Source organism: Drosophila montana, unplaced genomic scaffold, assembly GCF_035044405.1.
Source record: "Drosophila montana isolate Dmon_TW-CO22-7 unplaced genomic scaffold, ASM3504440v1 contig_3814_1, whole genome shotgun sequence".
NCBI lineage: Eukaryota > Metazoa > Arthropoda > Insecta > Diptera > Drosophilidae > Drosophila > Drosophila montana.
The window spans coordinates 216716-240312 of NW_026998685.1; the positions used below are offsets into that span (position 1 = coordinate 216716).

A 23597-nucleotide genomic window follows, 5' to 3' on the forward strand; every position below is an offset into this window, starting at 1 on the left:
CGTTATCAACAGGAAAATGAGAGGATTTCATGTGTGAAGTGCGCCGGTAACCACCGTCTATCAAATCAGCGCTGGGAACTTGTTAAGGAAAAGCGGCTCTATTTTTGCTGCTTTATGCGACATTGTGCACAACAGTGTAAAAAGAAGAAATGTCATGTAGATGGTTGCGAGTCAATGTGCTGCTACATACGCCTACCATGAGTGGTAGTAAAGACGACCACACGGGCCAAGGTAGCAACAACCGGATTTAGGCAAGGAGTCTGCCGTTATGTTTCTCGGCAGCTCCGCACGTAAGACACTGTTTCGATATGTTCCAATCACGCTCTATAGAAAATCAAAAAGAATGCGCACATATGCATTAGTCGATGAAAGAGCTGAGTGTACGTTAATAGTGTAAAATTAATCAAACAGTTTTTTTTTAATTGATCGTTTATTGGCATACGTCCTAAGACGTTGATGATATTTCTTAGACTGATGTGTCATTCAATTATATGTTTGTTCTTAAGTCTAACATTAGAGTTTTGTATATAAGTCTCAGTCGCTGAGTACGGCGGCAGAGCGGGAGCATGTATATATGCATACACTTAAAGTATATACATTGAGCATATATATATCGTATGACAAAGGAATGGTATTCGGCAGAATATGCAGACGTTGCATATTCTGCGCTATGGTCACACAACTTATGAGTGGTCGATCATATTTCGAATGCACTTTGGGTTGCGATATGTTTAGCAACAAAGTGTCGCTAAATGGGTTATTGTTTATTTGATCTCATATACCCTTACATTGGTTGAATATGTATTATATATATGTTGCTCATGCTACAATAGAAAGGGCGCTTGCAGACGAGCTGGAACTAGATGGTCCTGAGACCCAGCTGTGTCTTAAATCGACAGGCGACATAACCAAGAACGAACCTGAGTCGATGTCTGTGACTGTGAGCATTTCAGCAACAGAACATAACGCAGTACAGTATGCGTTAAAAAACGTGCGATCTATAGCGAACTTGGACTTACCAGAGCAAAGTATCGGGCCACAGATGCTTAAGTCTCGGAAGCATTTATCTACGCTTCCTATCCTGCCGTATAACAACGTAAAGGCTCAGCTTATCATTGCTTTAGACAATATAAAAATAACTGCACCCCTGGAGATAAGAGAAGGTGAACGTCATAGCAGCGCGAAGCATACTAGGATTGACCGTATATGGCCGCAGTGCGGCGCGAGGGCTGGATGAAGCTCTGAAGAAATATTTTTCACGGGTGTCACTAGGTGTGAGCGTTTCCTCACATCCGCTGAGATCAAAAGAGGACGAACGCTCGATGCAGATAATGGAGGCAACAACAACCTATCTGGAAGACGAAAAGCGCTGGCAAAGCTGCCTACTATAGAGGTTTGATCGCATGCATCTGCTAGACTCTTACCAGATGGCTGTTAAGCGCCTTAAATGTTTAGAGGCAGAGATGTCAAAAGACCCACCACTGAAAGAGTTCATGATAAACACGATGCAGGACTACAATCAGATGGAGAGTGAGTTAGTAGCTAACACGACATCGTGGTTTATTCCTATCCTTACAATCACCAATCCGAACAAGAAATAGACGCGCCTGGTATGGAATGCGGCTGCCAAAGTTAGTGGCATGTCGCTGAACGATTGTTTGCTGAAAGGTCCAGATACGCTAGCATCTTTGATGGGCGTGCTAATACGCTTCAGAGAGCGTATCCGGTGACATAAGGGAAATGTTTCATCAGGTCAAGGTGCGACGAGAAGACCAAGCGGCACAGAAGTTTCTCTGGTGTGATGGAGATTCGTCACGCTTCCCCGAAACGTACTTTATGCAACGACGACTGGCAGCAGTCGGTGGATGCAGCATACCAAATTATACAGTTAGCTGAGACTGTTAAGAGGATTCATGCTAGTGGCGGTTTCGAGATGCGCCGCTGGACATCAAATTCGAAGCAAGTTATACAGGCGCTGGAAGACGACTGTGAGGAATTGGACAAGCGTATCACCGCTCAGAATGAAGCGCAAGAGAAGGTCTTGGGCCTGTGGTGGCTACATGGACAAGCCCTGTTGACGTTTGTGGTGAAGGTTGCTTGCGATGGAACTTGCTTGCGATGGCATCTAAGGAGCGCTCAACTAAAAGACGTGTTTGTGTGATCATGTCTATTTTCGACCCGCTAGGGTTGCTAGAATTCTGTATCTCACCAACGAAGATGAAGCCGATTGGCAACACTGGCCTGATCTAGTTTCAAAGTTGAATGCCGTCCGCAATTCACTGTGTATGAAGTGGGTAAGCCAAACCCAGGCTGTGCAGATGCCTACATTACTGGACGCCAGTATGAATCCTGCAGTTGTATTTGTGCGGGCTGTTGTTGATGGCCAAGAACATTGCAGTTTGGCCGCCTCGAAAACGAGAGTAGCACCCTTGAAGCCCGTGTCCATACCTCGCAAGGAACTGATCGCCTCGGTCTTAGGTCTGAGACTGGCCAAATGTATCTAAAAGGAAATGTCGATACGCATATATAGACGAACATTCTGGACAGATTCAAAGGATGTGCTCTACTGGATCCGTTCCCTTGTTCGAAAGTTGCAGCAATTCGTAGCGCTTCGGATCGGAGAGATTTTAGAAGAATAAGAAGTCGACAGCTGGCGTTGGGTACCATCAGCTCGAAACGTGGCAGACGATGGCACGAAATGGACCAAAACGCCTGAAATTCATAGCTCAACCAGGTGATTCAAAGGACCACAATTTTTATATCTAGAAGAATCGCAGTGGCCACACACGGAAATAGGCGCTGCAATAAACATGTTGCACCATGCAGAAGAACAACCCAATTTCACGTCGTCCTGGAGATACATCCTGCCGGATCTGCAGCTTTTCAGCAAGCTAGAAAAATTGAGAGCCGTACAGCTATGCGTACTGGATTTTCTACGGACTATTACTAAGAAGATCAGATTGGACGGAGGATTGGATCTGCAGAAGGTGCTGCTCCTTAAACGAAGCAAAGATATGGATGTGATTTTTATCCGGATATGCCAAGAAGAGGAGTTTTATAGTGATCGTAAAAGCCTGCTGTTTAAGTGCTGCCCTTATATAGATGACTCGGGCATTCTTCGTATTAAGGGACGGATAGACAATATAGAAGGAGTTGAAGTCTGCGTAAAATGCCCGATAATTCTGCCAAGACGACATCGATTGACGTATCTGCTGGTTGAGCTTTATCACCGCAGATATCATCACCTGCACAACGAAATCGTCGTAAATGAACTGCGTCAGCGGTACTGGGATTGTGGCTTACGAGCTTTGGTGAGAGAAGTTTCCAATACCTGCCCAGCGTGCCGGATTCGACGGGCCCGCCCAAAGCCGCCAGAGATGGGCGACCTGCCAATCGAACGATTATCTCCCTATACTCCACCGTTCACATATACTGGAGTGGATTGCTTTGGTCCCTACGACATTGTTGTTGGACAGCGTCGCGAGAAGCGCTGGGGCGTGCTATTTACATGCCCCACGGTGCGCGACGTTCACCTTGATATAGCTACGTCGCTATAGACGCGGCTGCCCCTGCTGCGTGCTGTCGGATAATGGCACAAATTTCAGAGGCGCTAGCAGAATATTAAAAGATAAAATTGAACGTATATCGCCGGCGCTGATCGAGCGACAGTACCAAAAACTCGACGACATCGTCATTATAGTGTACGACGGTACCAAGCGAAATTATTGGACAAGAGGAATGGTCGTAGACGTGCACCGTTCAAAGGATGGCCAGGTCCGAAGCGCCGTGGGGCGAGCCGCCGATGGAATTATTACTCGCCCCGCCGTCAAGCTAGCTAAGCTTGATATTAAGCTGTTGTCACTAAGTCCTACTGGCTCTCGCATTTTTTGTAAGCACCGCTCTCTTCATACATTGGAAGCGCACCGTTAGAATTAGTTTGTACATACAAAGTCGATCGCACGCAGCTTCACAATCTGCCTTTTCGTCGAGGTTCATTTTGTTTTTCGTTTCGTGCTTGCAGCTGAGCAGAAGTCAAAGAGAACAGAAGCACGAATCTAAGTCTCCTAAACTTATAAAATATAGGTTGTTAAATAATGGAAAGATAATATAGATTTCAGCATATCATATCGTATCGTATCGTACGCATCGAATTGAATCGAATCGTACAGCGTACAACGAACCAAAAGAAATAGTTGTTTCCTTCGACGCCAGAAATCCCTGCCAAATACGCGCCGCGACTCGAGTCTCGGTGCCAACCCTGCGATAACTCATTTTTTTTTTTTTTAAATAATCTTACTTCGTTTCCACAATTAGCATTTTACATTAAAACAAAGGAAGCAATATGGCTCGAGCAAAAAGAAAACAGTGAATTGAAATCTAGAACATTATCTGTTTTTCAGCTAAAGTCCTCCACGAGCCTTAAAAATTTTAATTCGGACGATACTTTTCCCAGCAAAAATGCACATCAGCTCCACTTCAACTCTTTTACTCATCAGAAAAACTGATTACAGTTCAATGTACAATAAATCGATTGACAATATCGATAGTCACTCAATTCAATTAACATTTTAAGGAAGGTAAGCAAAAATACTAAATAGCGTTGACATCGTTATTACATACTATATACATTAACTTGTGGAGTTTAAGGAATGTACTTAATAGCGCTGTTATTGTTACTTAATACTAGATCCCCGCCTTGTAAGCTCCTTCCAGGACACCATCTATTGTTGACTCCAGTGGCAAAGGGCAGATAAGCTTCCGATCTGTACGTTACTCGCAGTTGTCCTCCATTTTGAACGTTCCTGCAACAAAGTGAGGTACTCAGTTTTCCAGCTGCGTCAAAACATATTGTGTACTACGAGAATCGTCTTCCAATGGTCGGTCAGCGATAGTTTGACCAGTGCTTAGTCAAACGGATCCACTAGCGCTTAGTCAAACGGATCCACTAGCGCATTGAGTGGGCGTCCAACCAAAAAATGGCAGGAGTTAGTGCTTCTATCATCGGTTCCGATGATATAGGATACAGCGGCCTCGAATTCATCACTGCTTCCACCTGCGTAACTGCTCTTACCTCATAGTTGAGTGCCATGCTGTTTGCGCACTTGGCCAGCAGCCTGCACGTGTCGTTGATAAAAAGCGAACACAGCCTTTTCCTGTCACCTGTCCTGTCCCCTCGATACAAGGTACCGTCACTGCCCCCAAAAAACTCACTTCGTCTTCCGACCTAGTTTCTCTTCAGTATTAAAACGTCACAGGTCTCATTTCTAAGCTTAAAATTTTGTGTATGGCTAGAACTTCTTTTGATTTGGATATAATTGAATTTTCAGTTAAATTTAACCATATTTGATTTTGAAGTTTTTTTCGAACAATTTCATTGTGCATAAAAATGATCGGTCGACTCGAGGTAGTGTGGTACTAATTGCCGTTAAAGCCACTCTCCAGTCAGCACCTTTTTGTTTTACTACGCCTACTGACGCTGAGATTTTCTCAGTTGAGGTGACTTTTCCATCACGCCACATTTATATTGCTCCTATGTTCCTCCTTCTTCTGATGTTTAAGTTTATATGAAACATATTACTTGTATTAAAGAAGTTTCTACACTTATGCGTAATAATGACCTATTTATAGTTTTGGGTAGTTTCAATTAACCGAACATCTCTTGGTCATTATTCACTGCCGAAAAGTATCTTACCCTCAGTATAGCATGACATTATTCTTGCTCCTTTATTTCCCATTCCTCTCTCCTTTTGAATCTTCTTACTCTCCTGGGCCAGAAAATATTCCTAGTTGTTTACTCAATGAGTGTAGTCCTATCCCTTGAATCTTCTGTTTTCCCTCTCTTTGAAAATAATCTCATATAATTCCTCTCCACAAGAAAGGTGTAAAGTCTGATATAAAAAACCACAGGGGCATTCCAAATCTGACCGCTATTCCTAAACTATTTGAATAAATAATCACTTTGAATTAACAGCATTTCTGCCCCTGTTCAACACGGATTCTCAAAGAAACGGTCAACAATGGTCAACCTGCTTGAATTAACTTCCTTGGTATATGATGCTTTCCTTTCTAAAATGCAAACAAGTGTCTTTTACACTAATTTTAGTAAGGCGTTTGACTCTGTGCACCATGATCTTATACTCTTTAAAGGACCCAATAAGTAGTTCTGAGGCTGACTACCTCAAAACAGGTTCACGTTACTTCTGGTGTTCCTCAAGGTAGTCATATTGGACCTTTACTCTTCACTCTTTTTATAAATGATCTCTCCTCGGTTACTACCCCGCACCAGGCCTTCTGGTAGCAGTCCCATTACCTGATTGCCCAATGTGGACGCCGAAAGTAGATAATGCAACATTGTACCTATTGTGAGCCAATTTTCTGCAGTTGATGATACAATATTTCTGCCGCAAGAAGGCGCATAATGATTGAGCCCCGGCATGTTAATTGGTTCGATGAGTGTAATTATTTAGTGCATTTACGACTATACGGTCTATTGGTATTAAATAGGATGCTTTGTGTCAGTTGGCAGATCAGCCTTTAGCAATCGCCCACCTTTAATCGAAATTCTTTACTCTTCTTGAATGAAGGGTTTCAAGTATTAAATTTTTTTAGACAAAAAAACTATTTTATCTTTTATCCTAATGAATTCCTCACGCAGTTTTAAATTTTGCAAATTGTAAATAATATAGCGAGGGCCTCCAGCCATTTCGTCTGCAGGTAGATCAGACTAATGATGTCCTGTAATTTGACGGTTTCTAGCTCTACGCCACATATAAACCAGGGACCACCCACTAAAAGGTTAGATTGATTAAGTCCGTTGGATACAATCCCCTGGGTACACTTTCTGCCTGGTTTAATTTTGACTCTACTTTATACCAATCCTGTATACTTCTTAACACTTCTATTTCAGCCAACCGGTTGGCTACGAATGATTTCCATCGGCTAGCATGCGATGACAACCAGCTGAGTAAAATTGTTGAGTCAGTCAAATATCGTGCCTGCGTAACCTTTAGATGAATTCAAGTGAGAACCTTTGCCATATGTCTCGCAATTAAAAGTAATCCTTGCACCTTTAAACGGAGCTTGTAGCACCCTTGAAGCCCGTGTCCATACCACGCAAGGAACTGATCGCCGCGGTCTTAGGTCTGAGACTGGCCAAATGTATCTAAAAGGAAATGTCGGTACGCATACATAGACGAACATTCTGGACAGATTCACAGATTGTGCTCTACTGGATCCGTTCCCATGTTCGAAAGTTCCAGCAATTAGTAGCGCTTCGGATCGGAGAGATTTTAGAAGAATAAGAAGTGGACAGCTGGCGTTGGGTACCATCAGCTCGAAACGTGGCAGACGATGGCACGAAATGGACCAAAACGCCTGAAATTCATAGCTCAACCAGGTGATTCAAAGGACCACAATTTTTATATCTAGAAGAATCGCAGTGGCCACACACGGAAATAGGCGCTGCAATAAACATGTTGCACCATGCAGAAGAACAACCCAATCACACGTCGTCTTGGAGATGCATCCTGCCGGATCTGCAGCGTTTCAGCAAGCTAGAAAAATTGAGAGCCGTACAGCTATGCGTACTGGATTTCCTACGGACTATTACTAAGAAGATCAGATTGGACGGAGGATTGGATCTGCACAAGGTGCTGCTCCTTAAACGAAGCAAAGATATGGATGTGATTTTTATCTGGATATGCCAAGAAGAGGAGTTTTATAGTGATGTTACCTGCTTAAAGTCGGGGCGCCGCTTAACCGATCGTAAAAGCCTGCTGTTTAAGTGCTGCCCTTATATAGATGACTCGGGCATTCTTCGTATTAAGGGACGGATAGACAATATAGAAGGAGTTGAAGTCTGCGTAAAATGCCCGATAATTCTGCCAAGACGACATCGATTGACGTATCTGCTGGTTGAGCTTTATCACCGCAGATATCATCACCTGCACAACGAAATCGTCGTAAATGAACTGCGTCAGCGGTACTGGGATTGTGGCTTACGAGCTTTGGTGAGAGAAGTTTCCAATACCTGCCCAGCGTGCCGGATTCGACGGGCCCGCCCAAAGCCGCCAGAGATGGGCGACCTGCCAATCGAACGATTATCGCCCTATACTCCACCGTTCACATATACTGGAGTGGATTGCTTTGGTCCCTACGACATTGTTGTTGGACAGCGTCGCGAGAAGCGCTGGGGCGTGCTATTTACATGCCCCACGGTGCGCGACGTTCACCTTGATATAGCTACGTCGCTATAGACGCGGCTGCCCCTGCTGCGTGCTGTCGGATAATGGCACAAATTTCAGAGGCGCTAGCAGAATATTAAAAGATAAAATTGAACGTATATCGCCGGCGCTGATCGAGCGACAGTACCAAGAACTCGAGTTCACCTTTATCCCGCCGGGATTACCCCACATGGGAGGATCGTGGGAAAGAATAGTGCGCTCTACAAAGTCAATACTGTCGGAGATTCTGCCGCACTCAGGGCTACGAAAGGAGGTGCTACGAGCAGCATTAGCTAACGTAGAAAGAGTGCTCAGCTCAAGGTCGCTCACTTATGTTCCCTTGGAGACATCTGGCTCCGAAGCCCTGGGTCCAAATCATTTTCTTATGGGGAATTCAAGCGGATTGCGTGAGAGAGGCTTACGGGAGCAAGACGGAGCTAGCTTGGCACGAAGCTTCCGAGTCACCAGTTAATTTTCTGACCAATTTTGGAAGAGATGGTTGCGCGAGTATCTGCCTACACACCAGACGTGCCAAGTGGTTTCAACCGCCGCTCAAATCAATATCAGTCGACGACATCGTCATTATAGTGTACGACGGTACCAAGCGAAATTATTGGACAAGAGGAATGGTCGTAGACGTGCACCGTTCAAAGGATGGCCAGGTCCGAAGCGCCGTGGGGCGAGCCGCCGATGGAATTATTACTCGCCCCGCCGTCAAGCTAGCTAAGCTTGATATTAAGCTGTTGTCACTAAGTCCTACTGGCTCTCGCATTTTTTGTAAGCACCGCTCTCTTCATACATTGGAAGCGCACCGTTAGAATTAGTTTGTACATACAAAGTCGATCGCACGCAGCTTCACAATCTGCCTTTTCGTTGAGGTTCATTTTGTTTTTCGTTTCGTGCTTGCAGCTGAGCAGAAGTCAAAGAGAACAGAAGCACGAATCTAAGTCTCCTAAACTTATAAAATATAGGTTGTTAAATAATGGAAAGATAATATAGATTTCAGCATATCATATCGTATCGTATCGTACGCATCGAATTGAATCGAATCGTACAGCGTACAACGAACCAAAAGAAATAGTTGTTTCCTTCGACGCCAGAAATCCCTGCCAAATACGCGCCGCGACTCGAGTCTCGGTGCCAACCCTGCGATAACTCATTTTTTTTTTTTTTAAATAATCTTACTTCGTTTCCACAATTAGCATTTTACATTAAAACAAAGGAAGCAATATGGCTCGAGCAAAAAGAAAACAGTGAATTGAAATCTAGAACATTATCTGTTTTTCAGCTAAAGTCCTCCACGAGCCTTAAAAATTTTAATTCGGACGATACTTTTCCCAGCAAAAATGCACATCAGCTCCACTTCAACTCTTTTACTCATCAGAAAAACTGATTACAGTTCAATGTACAATAAATCGATTGACAATATCGATAGTCACTCAATTCAATTAACATTTTAAGGAAGGTAAGCAAAAATACTAAATAGCGTTGACATCGTTATTACATACTATATACATTAACTTGTGGAGTTTAAGGAATGTACTTAATAGCGCTGTTATTGTTACTTAATACTAGATCCCCGCCTTGTAAGCTCCTTCCAGGACACCATCTATTGTTGACTCCAGTGGCAAAGGGCAGATAAGCTTCCGATCTGTACGTTACTCGCAGTTGTCCTCCATTTTGAACGTTCCTGCAACAAAGTGAGGTACTCAGTTTTCCAGCTGCGTCAAAACATATTGTGTACTACGAGAATCGTCTTCCAATGGTCGGTCAGCGATAGTTTGACCAGTGCTTAGTCAAACGGATCCACTAGCGCTTAGTCAAACGGATCCACTAGCGCATTGAGTGGGCGTCCAACCAAAAAATGGCAGGAGTTAGTGCTTCTATCATCGGTTCCGATGATATAGGATACAGCGGCCTCGAATTCATCACTGCTTCCACCTGCGTAACTGCTCTTACCTCATAGTTGAGTGCCATGCTGTTTGCGCACTTGGCCAGCAGCCTGCACGTGTCGTTGATAAAAAGCGAACACAGCCTTTTCCTGTCACCTGTCCTGTCCCCTCGATACAAGGTACCGTCACTGCCCCCAAAAAACTCACTTCGTCTTCCGACCTAGTTTCTCTTCAGTATTAAAACGTCACAGGTCTCATTTCTAAGCTTAAAATTTTGTGTATGGCTAGAACTTCTTTTGATTTGGATATAATTGAATTTTCAGTTAAATTTAACCATATTTGATTTTGAAGTTTTTTTTCGAACAATTTCATTGTGCATAAAAATGATCGGTCGACTCGAGGTAGTGTGGTACTAATTGCCGTTAAAGCCACTCTCCAGTCAACACCTTTTTGTTTTACTACGCCTACTGACGCTAAGATTTTCTCAGTTGAGGTGACTTTTCCATCACGCCACATTTATATTACATGCTCCTATGTTCCTACTTCTTCTGATGTTTAAGTTTATATGAAACATATTACTTGTATTAAAGAAGTTTCTACACTTATGCGTAATAATGACCTATTTATAGTGTTGGGTAGTTTCAATTAACCGAACATCTCTTGGTCATTATTCACTGCCGAAAAGTATCTTACCCTCAGCATAGCATGACATTATTCTTGCTTCTTTATTTCCCATTCCTCTCTCCTTTTGAATCTTCTTACTCTCCTGGGCCAGAAAATATTCCTAGTTGTTTACTCAATGAGTGTAGTCCTATCCCTTGAATCTTCTGTTTTCCCTCTCTTTGAAAAGAATCTCATATAATTCCTCTCCACAAGAAAGGTGTAAAGTCTGATATAAAAAACTACAGGGGCATTGCAAATCTGTCCGCTATTCCTAAACTATTTGAATAAATAATCACTTTGAATTTGCAGCATTTCTGCCCCTGTTCAACACGGATTCTCAAAGAAACGGTCAACAATGGTCAACCTGCTTGAATTAACTTCCTTGGTATATGGTGCTTTCCTTTCTAAAATGCAAACTAGTGTCTTTTACACTAATTTTAGTAAGGCGATTGACTCTGTGCACCATGATCTTATACTCTTTAAAGGATCCAATAAGTAGTTCTGAGGCTGACTACCTCAAAACAGGTTCACGTTACTTCTGGTGTTCCTCAAGGTAGTCATCTTGGACCTTTACTCTTCACTCTTTTTATAAATGATCTCTCCTCGGTTACTACCCCGCACCTGGCCTTCTGGTAGCAGTCCCATTACCTGATTGCCCAATGTGGACGCCGAAAGCAGATAATGCAACATTGTACCGTATTGTGAGCCAATTTTCTGCAGTTGATGATACAATATTTCTGCCGCAAGAAGGCGCATAATGATTGAGCCCCGGCATGTTAATTGGTTCGATGAGTGTAATTATTTAGTGCATTTACGACTATACGGTCTATTGGTATTAAATAGGATGCTTTGTGTCAGTTGGCAGATCAGCCTTTAGCAATCGCCCACCTTTAATCGAAATTCTTTACTCTTCTTGAATGAAGGGTTTCAAGTATTAAATTTTTTTAGACAAAAAAACTATTTTATCTTTTATCCTAATGAATTCCTCACGCAGTTTTAAATTTTGCAAATTGTAAATAATATAGCGAGGGCCTCCAGCCATTTCGTCTGCAGGTAGATCAGACTAATGATGTCCTGTAATTTGACGGTTTCTAGCTCTACGCCACCTATAAACGTAGCTAAACTCGTTCGTCAATATACATTCCCCGATAACATCGTAAGTCTCCCTCGTCCCAAGGAAACTGACTGCAAGTGAAAACGTACAACAGGTATTGCTATGTCATCTATTGGATGCCTGAAAAAATCAGGGACCACCCACTATAAGGTTAGATTGATTAAGAACGTTGGATACAATCCCCTGGGTACACTATCTGCCTGGTTTAATTTTGACTCTACTTTATACCAATCCTGTATACTTCTTAACACTTCAATTTCAGCCAACCGGTTGGCTACGAATGATTTCCATCGGCTTGCATGCGATGACAACCAGCTGAGTAAAATTGTTGAGTCAGTAAAATATCGTGCCTGCGTAACCTTTAGATGAATTCAAGTGAGAGCCTTTGCCATATGTCTCGCCATTAAAAGTGATCCTTGCAACTCTAAACGGAGCAAGGAATTCGTTAATTGCTGGGTGTGTGGTCAACCTGCCCCAGCCAGCGAAACTGCTTCAGAACCGTCAGCTTCTGGCCGCAAAGGTAGACCTGCGCGAAATCTAGGCCAGATTGTTAAAAGCAATCTTGTTGCCTCTTTGGCCCCACCAACTCCTGTTTCAGCTTCAGCCCTACCTGTTCCAACTTTGACTGTTTTTGCCCGTCGTAGGCAACTTTTTGTGTCTCGACTTTCGTCTGACACCACTTGTGAGTCATTTGCAATCTATATTGCTAGTAAATCTACCGCCAGTGTGTCAATAACCAAATTAAATTTCTCCACTCCTCGTGAAAAAGTATCATTTAAAATTTATGTTTCACATGATTTGTTCCCAATCGTTTTGGCCTCCTCACATGACTGTTCACGAGTTTAAGCAAAACAAGTACGCGCTCGTTTGCTTAAGTAGTAATACAAATTAATTAAAAAAAAAAAACTTTTCCTTGGCAGGGTTCGAACTCGCAACTAACTGCATTACTTGCCGCCGCCTCTACTCAACAGCCACACCAGCCAAAACAGAAAAAAAATTCCCTCGGTAGCTCTTGAACTCGCAGCAGACCGCACTGCCTGCCGCCACCTCTACCCAACAGCCACTCCAACAATTAAGTCTTAATGAGAAAAAAAAAACAAATTAAAATAGCAGCACAGAAAACAATACAATCGCAATTGCAATGCTGTTGATAGAATTCAAAGAAGACGCTCATGAATGTGTGTTTATAGAAGTTCTTGCAATTTGCGCTAGCTGCCGATAACACGCGGTCAGCCCAAACACATTTTCTTGTGTGTTCCTTACCCGATCTTGATATTAATTTCATCAGTAGATCTTATTGTACTTTAAAATATTCGTGTATTTTCACAATTGCATTTAAATTGTGGCTTCTATTGGTTGGCAGCATATGTAAATTGGTTTATTTACTTGATTTATAGCTTTACGGTGCTAGCGGGGAGTTGGTGACGAGAGAGTTTTCAGTTGAGAGTGAATTACGATTTTTACTTGTGCTCCATGATTTTTATATATTTTTGCGCTTAAATCCTGCTTTTTATTTCCAAATTTTGCTTTATTTTTTGCTAAAAATTGGTGCTTTGTTTAAAAAGCTTTTATAACTTGTGGAAAGTGTTATCTGTTGTGCAGCGTAAGTCTGTTAATTATTGCATTTATTAAACGCGGCGTCAGTTACGTATTGTTGTTATTGCCTGTTTTGCTTCTTTTGCTTTGGTGCTTCCCTGTGCATACACTTGTTTGTGCGTGTGTTCGCTGCTGCATATTTCTGCTTGTGCATCGCGCTCTCGCAAATTTTTGCTGTTGCTTTTCGCTCCAAACAATTTGTTTGTGTACAAATAGTTATTTTTTGAGCTTTTACTTGCTCTATTTTTGTGCACCGTGTTTCGTTATGGTCTGCGCTCTCGCAACTTCTGCTTATCTCTGGTAGTTATTATGTCGTGCTGTAAGAAACCTTGCACGTTGAAGCAGGCTGATGATTCTGCATTGCCACAATTTGTTAATTGCTGGCTATGTGAGAATATAATGCATGCTAAATGTGCAGGTCTCACTGGGCGTGATTGCGACAAGATCGCTGCAATTGCCAAGAAGGGCTGTGGCGGCTTGCGTTGGTCGTGCCCACAATGCATCGACAAGCAAATTGATTTCTCCAGAATGTATAATTCTGTGAGAAATCAATTCTTAAAACTAAATAACGTGGCTAAGCAGCTCTCGAGTAGTTTTGATTCGAGTTGTGAGTTGCTTAGCAAATACAAATTCGAGTCTCCAACCAATCGCCGGTTGGAGCCTCAATTTTTGCAGTTGCCCTCTCCGTCTGTCCAGACACCTATGCCTCTGTTCACCCTGCCTAGCAACTTGGATTTATCTCCAAAGTTGTCATTATCGCCTTCTCCGTGCGACTGCCCAAATATTACCCCATTTTTATCCCCTATAATAGTCCCATTAGACCCCGTACCTGAACCTGTCCCAGTTAGCCAAACTGCCTCAGCCCCCTCAGCTCCTGGCCGCAAAAGTATACCTGCGCGCAATCTTGCCCAGATTGTTAAAAACAATCATGGTGCCTCTTTGGCCCCACCAATTCCTGTTCTCCCTGCAGCCCCATCAGCTCCTACGGTAACTGTTGTTGCCCCTCGTAAGCAAGTTTTTGTGTTTCGACTTTCGTCTGACACCACCTCTGAGTCATTGGCAGCCTATATTGCTAGCAAATCTTCTGCTAGCGTGTCAATTACCAAATTTAATTTCTCCACTTCTCGTGAAATATCATCATTCAAAATAAATGTTTCACATGATATGTGCCTAATCATTTGTGATCCCAAATTTTGGCCTCCACACATGATTGTTCACGAGTTCAAGCCAAAAATGCGTAACCAGCCTGTCACCCTTCCAGTCCCTTCAATACAGGGTACCATTTCTGCCCCAAAAAACTAACTTCTTCTTCTGACCAAGTCTCTATTCATTATCAGAATGTTAGCGGTTTCATTTCAAAACTTAAAAATCTTTTCATGGCCAGCACTTCCTTTGATTCGGATATAATCGCATTTTCAGAAACATGGTTAAATTCAACCATATCTGATTTTGAGGTTTTTTCGAATAATTGTACTTAGCATAGAAATGATCGGCCGAGTCGGGGTGGTGTGGTATTAATTGCCGTTAAAGCCACTCTCCAGTCAGAACTTTTCTGTTTTAGTACGCCTACTGACGCTGAGATTTTTTCAGTTTGGTGACTTTTCCATCACGCCATATTTATATTACATGCTCCTATGTTCCTCCTTCTACTTAATTTTAAGTTTATATGAAACATATATTAAAGAAGTTTCTACACTTATGCGTAATAATGACCTATTTATAGTGTTGGGTAGTTTCAATTACACGAACATCTCTTGGTCATTATTCACTGCCGAAAAGTATCTTACCCTCAGCATAGTATGACTTTATTCTTGCTCCTTTATTTCCCATTCCTCTCTCCATTTAAACCGTCCTACTCTCCTGGACCTGTTTTCTTCTGGTTTCCTTCTCTTTGAAAAGAATCTCATATCATTTCTCTCCACAAGAAAGGTGGAAAGTCTGATACAAAAAACTACAGGGGCATTGCAAATCTGTCTGCTATTCCTAAGCTATTTGAATAATTAATTTGCAGCATATCTGCCCCTGTTCAACGCGGATTCCTAAAGAAACGGTCAACAACGACCAACCTGCTTGAATTAACTTCCTTGGTAAATGATGCTTTCCTTTCTAAAATGGAGACTAGTGTCTTTTACACTAATTTTAGTAAGGCGTTTGACTCTGTGCACCATGATCTTTTACTCTTTAAAGGACCCAATAAGTAATTCTGAGGCTGACTACCTCAAAACAGGTTCACGTTACTTCTGGTGTTCCTCAAGGTTGTTAATTTTATAAATGATCTCTCCTCGGTTATTTCACATGACCGTGTACCTATGTATGCGGACGATGTGAAACTTATTCTTTCGTACACTAATCCCGTATAGCATTCTCGTCTCAAGATGATTTGAACGCTATGCAACTTTGGTGTTTGACTAATAAATTGCATCTTAATTGTTCGAAGTGTATGTTTAACACCTTATCTTGTCAATTTTACAATCGACAATACTCCATTGCAACGTATACAAACAGTTAAGGTGCTAGGCGTTCTTTTTGATTCTAAACTCTGCTTCAATCGTCATATAGATAACATCATTAATGAGGACAAAGGTGTACTTCGATTCATTTAACTTTGGTCTAAAAAGTTTAAAGACGCTTTCATAACCAAACTCCTATACATATCTATTTTTCGCCCTATCCTTGAAGACTAATCTTGCATCTGGTCTTCGCAGTTTAACAATGGCCAAGATCTTATTAAATCTGTTCAGAAGCAATTTCTGCTTTTTGCCTTACGAGGTTTAAATTGATACCCCAATCTTCGGTTGCCATCCTACTCCAGCAGGCTTCTTCTTCTTGATCTTCCGTCGTTAACCAACCGCAGGACAATCGGTGTTGTTTTTCTACATAAGTTGATTGTTGGCGTCATAGATTCTTCTTTCTTATTAGGGCGTTTTCAATTATTTTTTCCGTCCATGAAATTATCGCCTATTATAGGCGAACCTATAATAGCGAAATCTAGTCATCGTCTCATAAAGATGGGTTGCAAGGTTGGCCACACAAGCTTGGTATCGTTTAGTGTGACGCCGTTACTGGACTTGCCAAAAGCGTCAAATACGACGCGCACTTTTGTCGCCAGACTTATCGGCTTGAGCACATGATGATGGGGCATATAGTACAAAACGTCCTTTACCCGTGCGGCCTCTACTCTTTCCAAATAGCCCAGATTTGTGTATTCTTCAATAAATTCGGAATGTTGTTTCAGTAGAAAAGGATTGCGAATCAACTTCTTTTCTAAATTTTAAAATCTAATAAGGGCAATCTAAGGGCAATCTAGTAAGTATCACCTAGAACTTTCTTAGGACTTTCAAATGGAAGTGCTACAGTTAAATGGCCATCTTCAGATTATGTAACATTACAAACAAAGCTGTTTTCGCATTTTTTTTCCTCTTCAGTGAATTTCTCAACAGGCTGCGGTATTTCCTCGCATCTTCAAAACCATTGCTCTAACTCTTTCAGCTCGTTAGAGCTCAGCACATTTTTAAACCTCTTCTTGGCTAGCAGAGACACGCTAGTGCGTAAGCTCGCCAACTACTACCCAGTTTAATAGCGATTTCTGTAGGGAAGGCAATTTTTGTCCTAGTTTTATTTGACCAGCAATAATCAGCTTGAAGAATAAAGAAATTCCCAATAGCAAAATCATTCTTGGAGAAGAGTCAAATGTCGGATCCCCAAGTGTTACTCCTTTGGGTGGTTATCAATTCTAACCTAGAAGGGAACTTGTCGGATAATACTTCGTAATTTCGGTAAACACACAAAAATTGTCCGTGGCTGCAAGCCTTGTCACTCTAGGTTTGAAAGTGGCATTCACCTCACCAATAATCTGAAATATTGCATTGCCGGTCCCACTAAGTCGCATACTTGATTCACGCATTTTTAGATTCAAGCTCGAAACTAATTAAAATTTTAATAAGTTTATATAAATTTAAATAAAAACTGGTGGCTTTAAAAGACGAGAATTTTATGCGCTGCGTGCTGATCGGTTAGTTATTATTCGATAACTCACAATTACATCAGCTTCTTAAGCCTAAATTTAGCTACGGCGGCGTAGCGAGACGAATTCGCTCCCAGAGCGAGTAACAAAGCGTTATTGCGCTCTTGCTCCGCGCTAAGCCTTACACAAACTTACACAAGACTTTATGTTTTTAATACATTTGAAAAGTAAGAAAATTGATTCGACTACCAGAGTCTAATAACATCTACAATTATGATAATTTCCATCGTTACCTTTCATCAAAACCGCGGAGGTCGCTAGGAGACTTACAGATGACTTCGTTAATAGTGCACTATGTAAAGAACTGCACACCGTCACCTACGCTATCCGATACATTACGATGAAGCTATTCATGATGAAATTTGTTGCATAAAGCACAGCGTTGGCTATCGCAACTCCTCGATACATGCCGCTTACTTAAACACAGTTTAGGCATAGCGTACGTCTGTTCACCTTCTGGTAGTACTGTGTACCATGTCATGTTATACCAACAAGGCTCTAGCAGCCCCCGTGATCTTGTGGCTAACGATGGTCACGGCTTGGTAATAGGCGCTACTGCTTTCGTACAGATTAAAAAGCTTGTATGCATTGGTAGCCGACTATCTGAATTCAGGGACTGATTTTATTATGTCCAGCGGAACTTCGCACGTTATAATTGGGTCTACCAATATTCTTTGATAAACTTCTACCGACGGCGTTTGTAGACGCAGGCTGTTCATTTGATCTTTCATAGCATTGATCTGGGTATTAAACTCTTCCCTTAGCCTTGCCACCAGTTGGACCAATGCTTGGTAGATAGCGCCACCTACTAAAGGTTGCATCTAGATAGCGTCCATATCTGTTGTAATGTCTCGCGTCGCGGTAGTGTTTCCTGGTTCGATATCCCATTCGTCGTCACTATCGTACTCTACCTTTACTTCTCTGTAAATACCTGACCAAATCATCAGCATTAACGCAAACATAAAGTCAAAAAAAATCTGACATTTTACATACGTGTTTGTTGTGTTATGGCCGATATTAAATAATCGGCATAAGGCATAAACTTTGTGTTTATTTCCTAATACTATAGCCGAGTAAACACAACCGGCGTAAACAGCGAAATGTCTTAATTGTATTATTATTAATTCAGCTAATAAAATTAAATAATGTTTACGACGCACTCGCCGCTGGCAAATTCAATTCGAGATTTGTTTATATTTCATTTTTAAAATCTAAAATTTTTTTCTATATAAAATTCGGTAGGCAAAAGGGTTGGGCTTGTTGGGCGCCAATTAAGAATTCTTGTCCGCGATGCTCCAGTTAAGGGTGTCTAAAACTTCCTTCTTGTTAGGTTCCCAGTGAAGGGCTCTCAATGGATATAAAATTTCGATTGCTCATTGTAAAGTGCTGGCCTTGTGGCTCAGGAATAAAATGAATAAACTAAGCAAGAGACACAAATATTCTTAACCTACAAAGCTACAGCCGGCAGGCCGACTCAGCATAAGTAATAACGCTGCTCTTGCGACACATGCAAGGTATCAGGTTACCGCCGCTAAGCGTTGCGATTCATCAGGGCGCTGAACTGAAGCAATCGCTGTATCAGCACAATGCGCGCCACAGTAAGCTAATGCATGGGTGGTTTATACAATACTAAACTGCAATGTTCGAGGGGCACTCGTTAACTTACGTACTATTCAAGAAGCTACATGTAAAATGCTGACTCTAGATCCTAAAACATAAGAGACTTGCTCAAAAAACAGAATTTCGATATCGATTTTTATCGATTACTTGGAAACGGGGCAAGTCATCGAATAACGGAAACAAACTCGTTCTGCGCGGGCACTAAGAGGAGCAACATCTAAAATTTCAGTCTCTAGCTCTTATAGGTTCTGAGATCCTTGTTTATACACAAGGACAGACGAACGGAAGGACGGACAGACAGACGGACATGGCTTGATCGACTCGACTTGTGATGCTGATCAAGAATATATATACTTAATAGGGTCGGAGATACTTCCTTCTTCCTGTTACATACATTTGCACAAGTACATAATGCCCTTATTACCTACTGGCGGGTATAACCCGGCCTTGCCCGTGGCACGTATGTTATAAAATCAAAAAAGCTTTGAAAATGATTTTAAAACTGATCGGACGGGAATCAAACAACTTTTATGCAAATCGGAAAACTCTTAAAATTCACCAAAAAATCTTTGAAATGCATTTTCCACCGAAGGAGTTTAGATTTTGCAAAAAGTGTGAAACACGTCTCAAATGATTTTTCGTATAGATCTTTGGAAATAAATTTGAACACAAAACGTCATCCACCAAATCTTCGACCCCCATTTGCACCAAGGAGGACCGGATTTTTCGAAAAGTGTGAAACACCCCTTAAATTAAACAAAGATTTAAACAAAGATCTTTGAAAATAAGTTTGGGGCCGATCGGATGGTAAACAAGAAACTTTTATACAACCGTTTTCCGCCAGTTTACCACTGTTGCGGGTGGAATTTTCCAAATCGCTGAAATACGTACTTATTAAGTTCTTATAAAGAGCTTTAAAAATAAGTTTGAAGCAAATCGGACACAACTTAAAACGCCGCCCAAAAAATCTTTAAATCGCATTCCCCCCGAAGAAGATTGAATTCTGCGAAAAGTGTGAAACACGTATCAAATGATTTTTCTAATAGATCTCTGGAAATGAATTTGAGTGCGAAACGTCACCCACCAAATCTTTGACCTCTATTTCCACCAAGGAGGAATGCATTTTTCAAAAAGTGTGAAACACCCCTTTAATGAATTTAAAAATAGATCTTTAAATATGAATTTGGGGCCGATCGGATGGTAAACAAAAAACTTTCATACAACCGTTTTCCGCCAATTTACCACTGTTGCGGGTGGAATTTTCCAAATCGCTGAAATACGTGTTTATTAAGTTCTTATAAAGAGCTTTAAAAATAAGTTTGAAGCAAATCGGACACAACTAAAAACGCCGCCCAAAAAATCTTTAAATCGCATTCCCCCCGAAGAAGTTTGAATTCTGCGAAAAGTGAGAAACACGTCTCAAATGATTTTTCATATAGATCACTGGAAATGAATTTGAGCGCGAAACGTCACCCACCAAATCTTTGACCTCCATTTCCACCAAGGAGGAATGGATTTTCCTAAAAGTGTGAAACACCCCTCAAATGAATTTGAACAAAGATCTTTGAAAATAAGTTTGAGGCCAATCCGATGGTAAACAAAAAAGTTACATATAAACGTTTTTCGCGATTTTTCCACACTTGCGAGTGGAATTTCCCGAAACCCCGTCTTAACGTGCACCTACATCACATAAGGTAGCTACAGTGAAAATTTCAGCTTCCTAGCTCTTAGGGTTTGGGCTGTGCGTTGATCACCAATCAGTCAGTCAGTCAGTCAGTCAGTCAGTCAGTCAGTCAGTCAGTCAGTCAGTCAGGACAAACAGTTTTATATATAGAGATTTTCAATGGGTTCAGGGTATAAAAATATACGATTGTCGACTAGATATTAATTAATGCATAGCTTCTCAAAAACCCCGAGATCTACGAACATACATATGTCTGTGTTGTGTAGATGTGCGCACAAGTAGATCACGGCGTTTGTCGCGAGCCAGAGATATTTTTTTCAATTGTGTGCCCTTTGTGCCTGTGGTAGCAAACGGCACACACATTCAAATGCTCTATCATATATTTATTGGTCCGGTCAGGCATAATGAGAAGAATCTGATCTATTTTCATTAAATAAAAACTTAAATGACCTAAATGAAATACTTATATTTTATATTCTAATTTTTTTGTTTACTGGGGGACCTATTTTGCTTAAAATAAAAAAATAACTAAGTCGTATTTCTGCAAGGGTAAATCGTCGTCGGCTTGTCGAAGAATTCTAAGAAAAGACCAAACATTGAACAGTTTCAAATTTTGCGACTTGCTACCTGTGCATAATATTATAAAAGGGTTTAGCCTGTTCATATGCAAAATTGCTGTTTTCCATGCTTGTGCGTTTGTGTGTCTGTTGGTTCAGAAATGCCTAAAACTTCAAATCTACAAATTTGCATCGAACAGGCAGGCAACCAACAGACACACAAACGCACAAATGCTTCCATCCATATAGAAAAATGTGTAAGTGTTCATGCTTAGCCGGCCCAAAAAGTTATCATACTACGTTCAGGTACTCTTACCAACAACAAGCATGGAAAACAGCAATTTTGCATATGAACAGGCTAAACCCTTTTATAATATTATGCACAGGTAGCAAGTCGCAAAATTTGAAACTGTTCAATTTTTGGTCTTTTCTTAGAATTCTTCGACAAGCCGACGACGATTTACCCTTGCAGAAATACGACTTAGTTATTTTTTTATTTTAAGCAAAATAGGTCCCCCAGTAAACAAAAAAATTAGAATATAAAATATAAGTATTTCATTTAGGTCATTTAAGTTTTTATTTAATGAAAATAGATCAGATTCTTCTCATTATGCCTGACCGGACCAATAAATATATGATAGAGCATTTGAATGTGTGTGCCGTTTGCTACCACAGGCACAAAGGGCACACAATTGAAAAAAATATCTCTGGCTCGCGACAAACGCCGTGATCTACTTGTGCGCACATCTACACAACACAAACATATGTATGTTCGTAGATCTCGGGGTTTTTGAGAAGCTATGCAGAGAGAAAGAGACGCACACAAGCGCGCAAAGCAATAAGTGGGAGCGAGGCAAACTCTGCACATGCATACGCATATTTGGGCTGTAAGGATTTAAAACTAACTTTTATATGTATATTAAGAAATAGCATCAGCCGCAGCGGCGTTGTGCGCTGAGCGAGATGCGGCTTCATACTGAACGGTATCTAGACATAAAGAGGGCATTGAGAGCACTGAGAGTAAGTGCGAGCGAGATAAAAATAACCAGCGATGCCGTTCTATCTCACAAATCATATGGAAGAGAGTAAGCCAAATCAGTTTTTTAGTGCCCACATTTCTTGTACGGCACGTCCCATCTATATGTTCTTTGGTTAGTGGTGTTAGCAATATTTATAATATTCATTGTCATCTATATTGTAGACAAAAATAAATCTAAACTCCAGAATAGATTTTACAAAATTATGACTACAAATAGGCAAAATTAACGAGGGTGTTCTCGAAAGCAAATTCAGCTGCTACAAAATATAATTGCTCTTTGTACCCGCTCACGAGGGTTACTCAATGTGAGCATGGCGCAGAGAATACATTTATAATTGATCCAGCAAGCCCATCAAATAAACATTAATTTTTGTCATCGTAGCATAAGCATGGTTGGTCCGGCGAGCCCTATCACCAGCTGCAGAACAATTTGCCTACTAAGAAAAACTCTATATCATATTACATACGCCATTGGCAAAAGACCGAGGCTTCATGCTAACAAGTTTCTTTCGCTTTAAGTAGTTCTCAAGATTGTATTGAAAGGAGCACATCGCTGTAATACAAATTATAGTTTTATTTGTGCATCGAATTGAATTCTTTATTGTGAATATAAAGATTTAAAAAAATATTACCGCATGCAGCACTATTCATATTATATTTTTGTATGTATGTATATATGTATGACGTACAGGGATAGGAGGCTGTCGTTTTAAATAACTTCTAATAGAAATTTTAATATTCACATTCACATTATATGAATATTTTAAATCATCAGTTTCTTAAACTCTATGCATTTAAATGGCTTGCAATTATTGTAAACAAACCATATTTTTAATTTGGTTACATACCTTTCTAAAGGACAAGTCTGCCATCAACACTGAGGCTGACTCGTTGCTGCCATCAATTTTAAGTATCTGCTGGCAAGTGTTACGACACATGTCCATTTTCTTTGATTCCATTTGGAGCTCTGCCAGAGTGACTAAAATCTCAAGATCATTTGGAGTGTATTTAATGCAATCCTCAAAAAGATTGAATGCTAGTTCGCTGCTATTCAATTTAATTGACTGTTGGGCAATTAAAATACATATCCTGAAATAAATGTTTACTCTATTAATTGAATATATTAACACTTTATTTATTATTAGCCGGTATTACCCGGCCTTTCTCATCTCAAGGGTTTAATAAG

The 23597-nt window shown here is 41.0% G+C and overlaps 1 protein-coding gene across 1 annotated transcript in view; it reads right to left on the reverse strand.

Moving 5' to 3' along the window:
• Positions 1-23494, reverse strand: part of LOC135437465 (tetratricopeptide repeat protein 21B-like) — a 70314-nt gene extending 46820 nt beyond the window's left edge. Inside the window, exon 1 of the mRNA XM_064695393.1 lies at positions 23260-23494. Coding sequence (XP_064551463.1) covers positions 23260-23370 — 111 coding nt within the window. The 5' untranslated portion in view covers positions 23371-23494. The remainder of the gene's footprint in view (positions 1-23259) is intronic.
• Between the last annotated feature and the right edge of the window lie 103 nt (positions 23495-23597).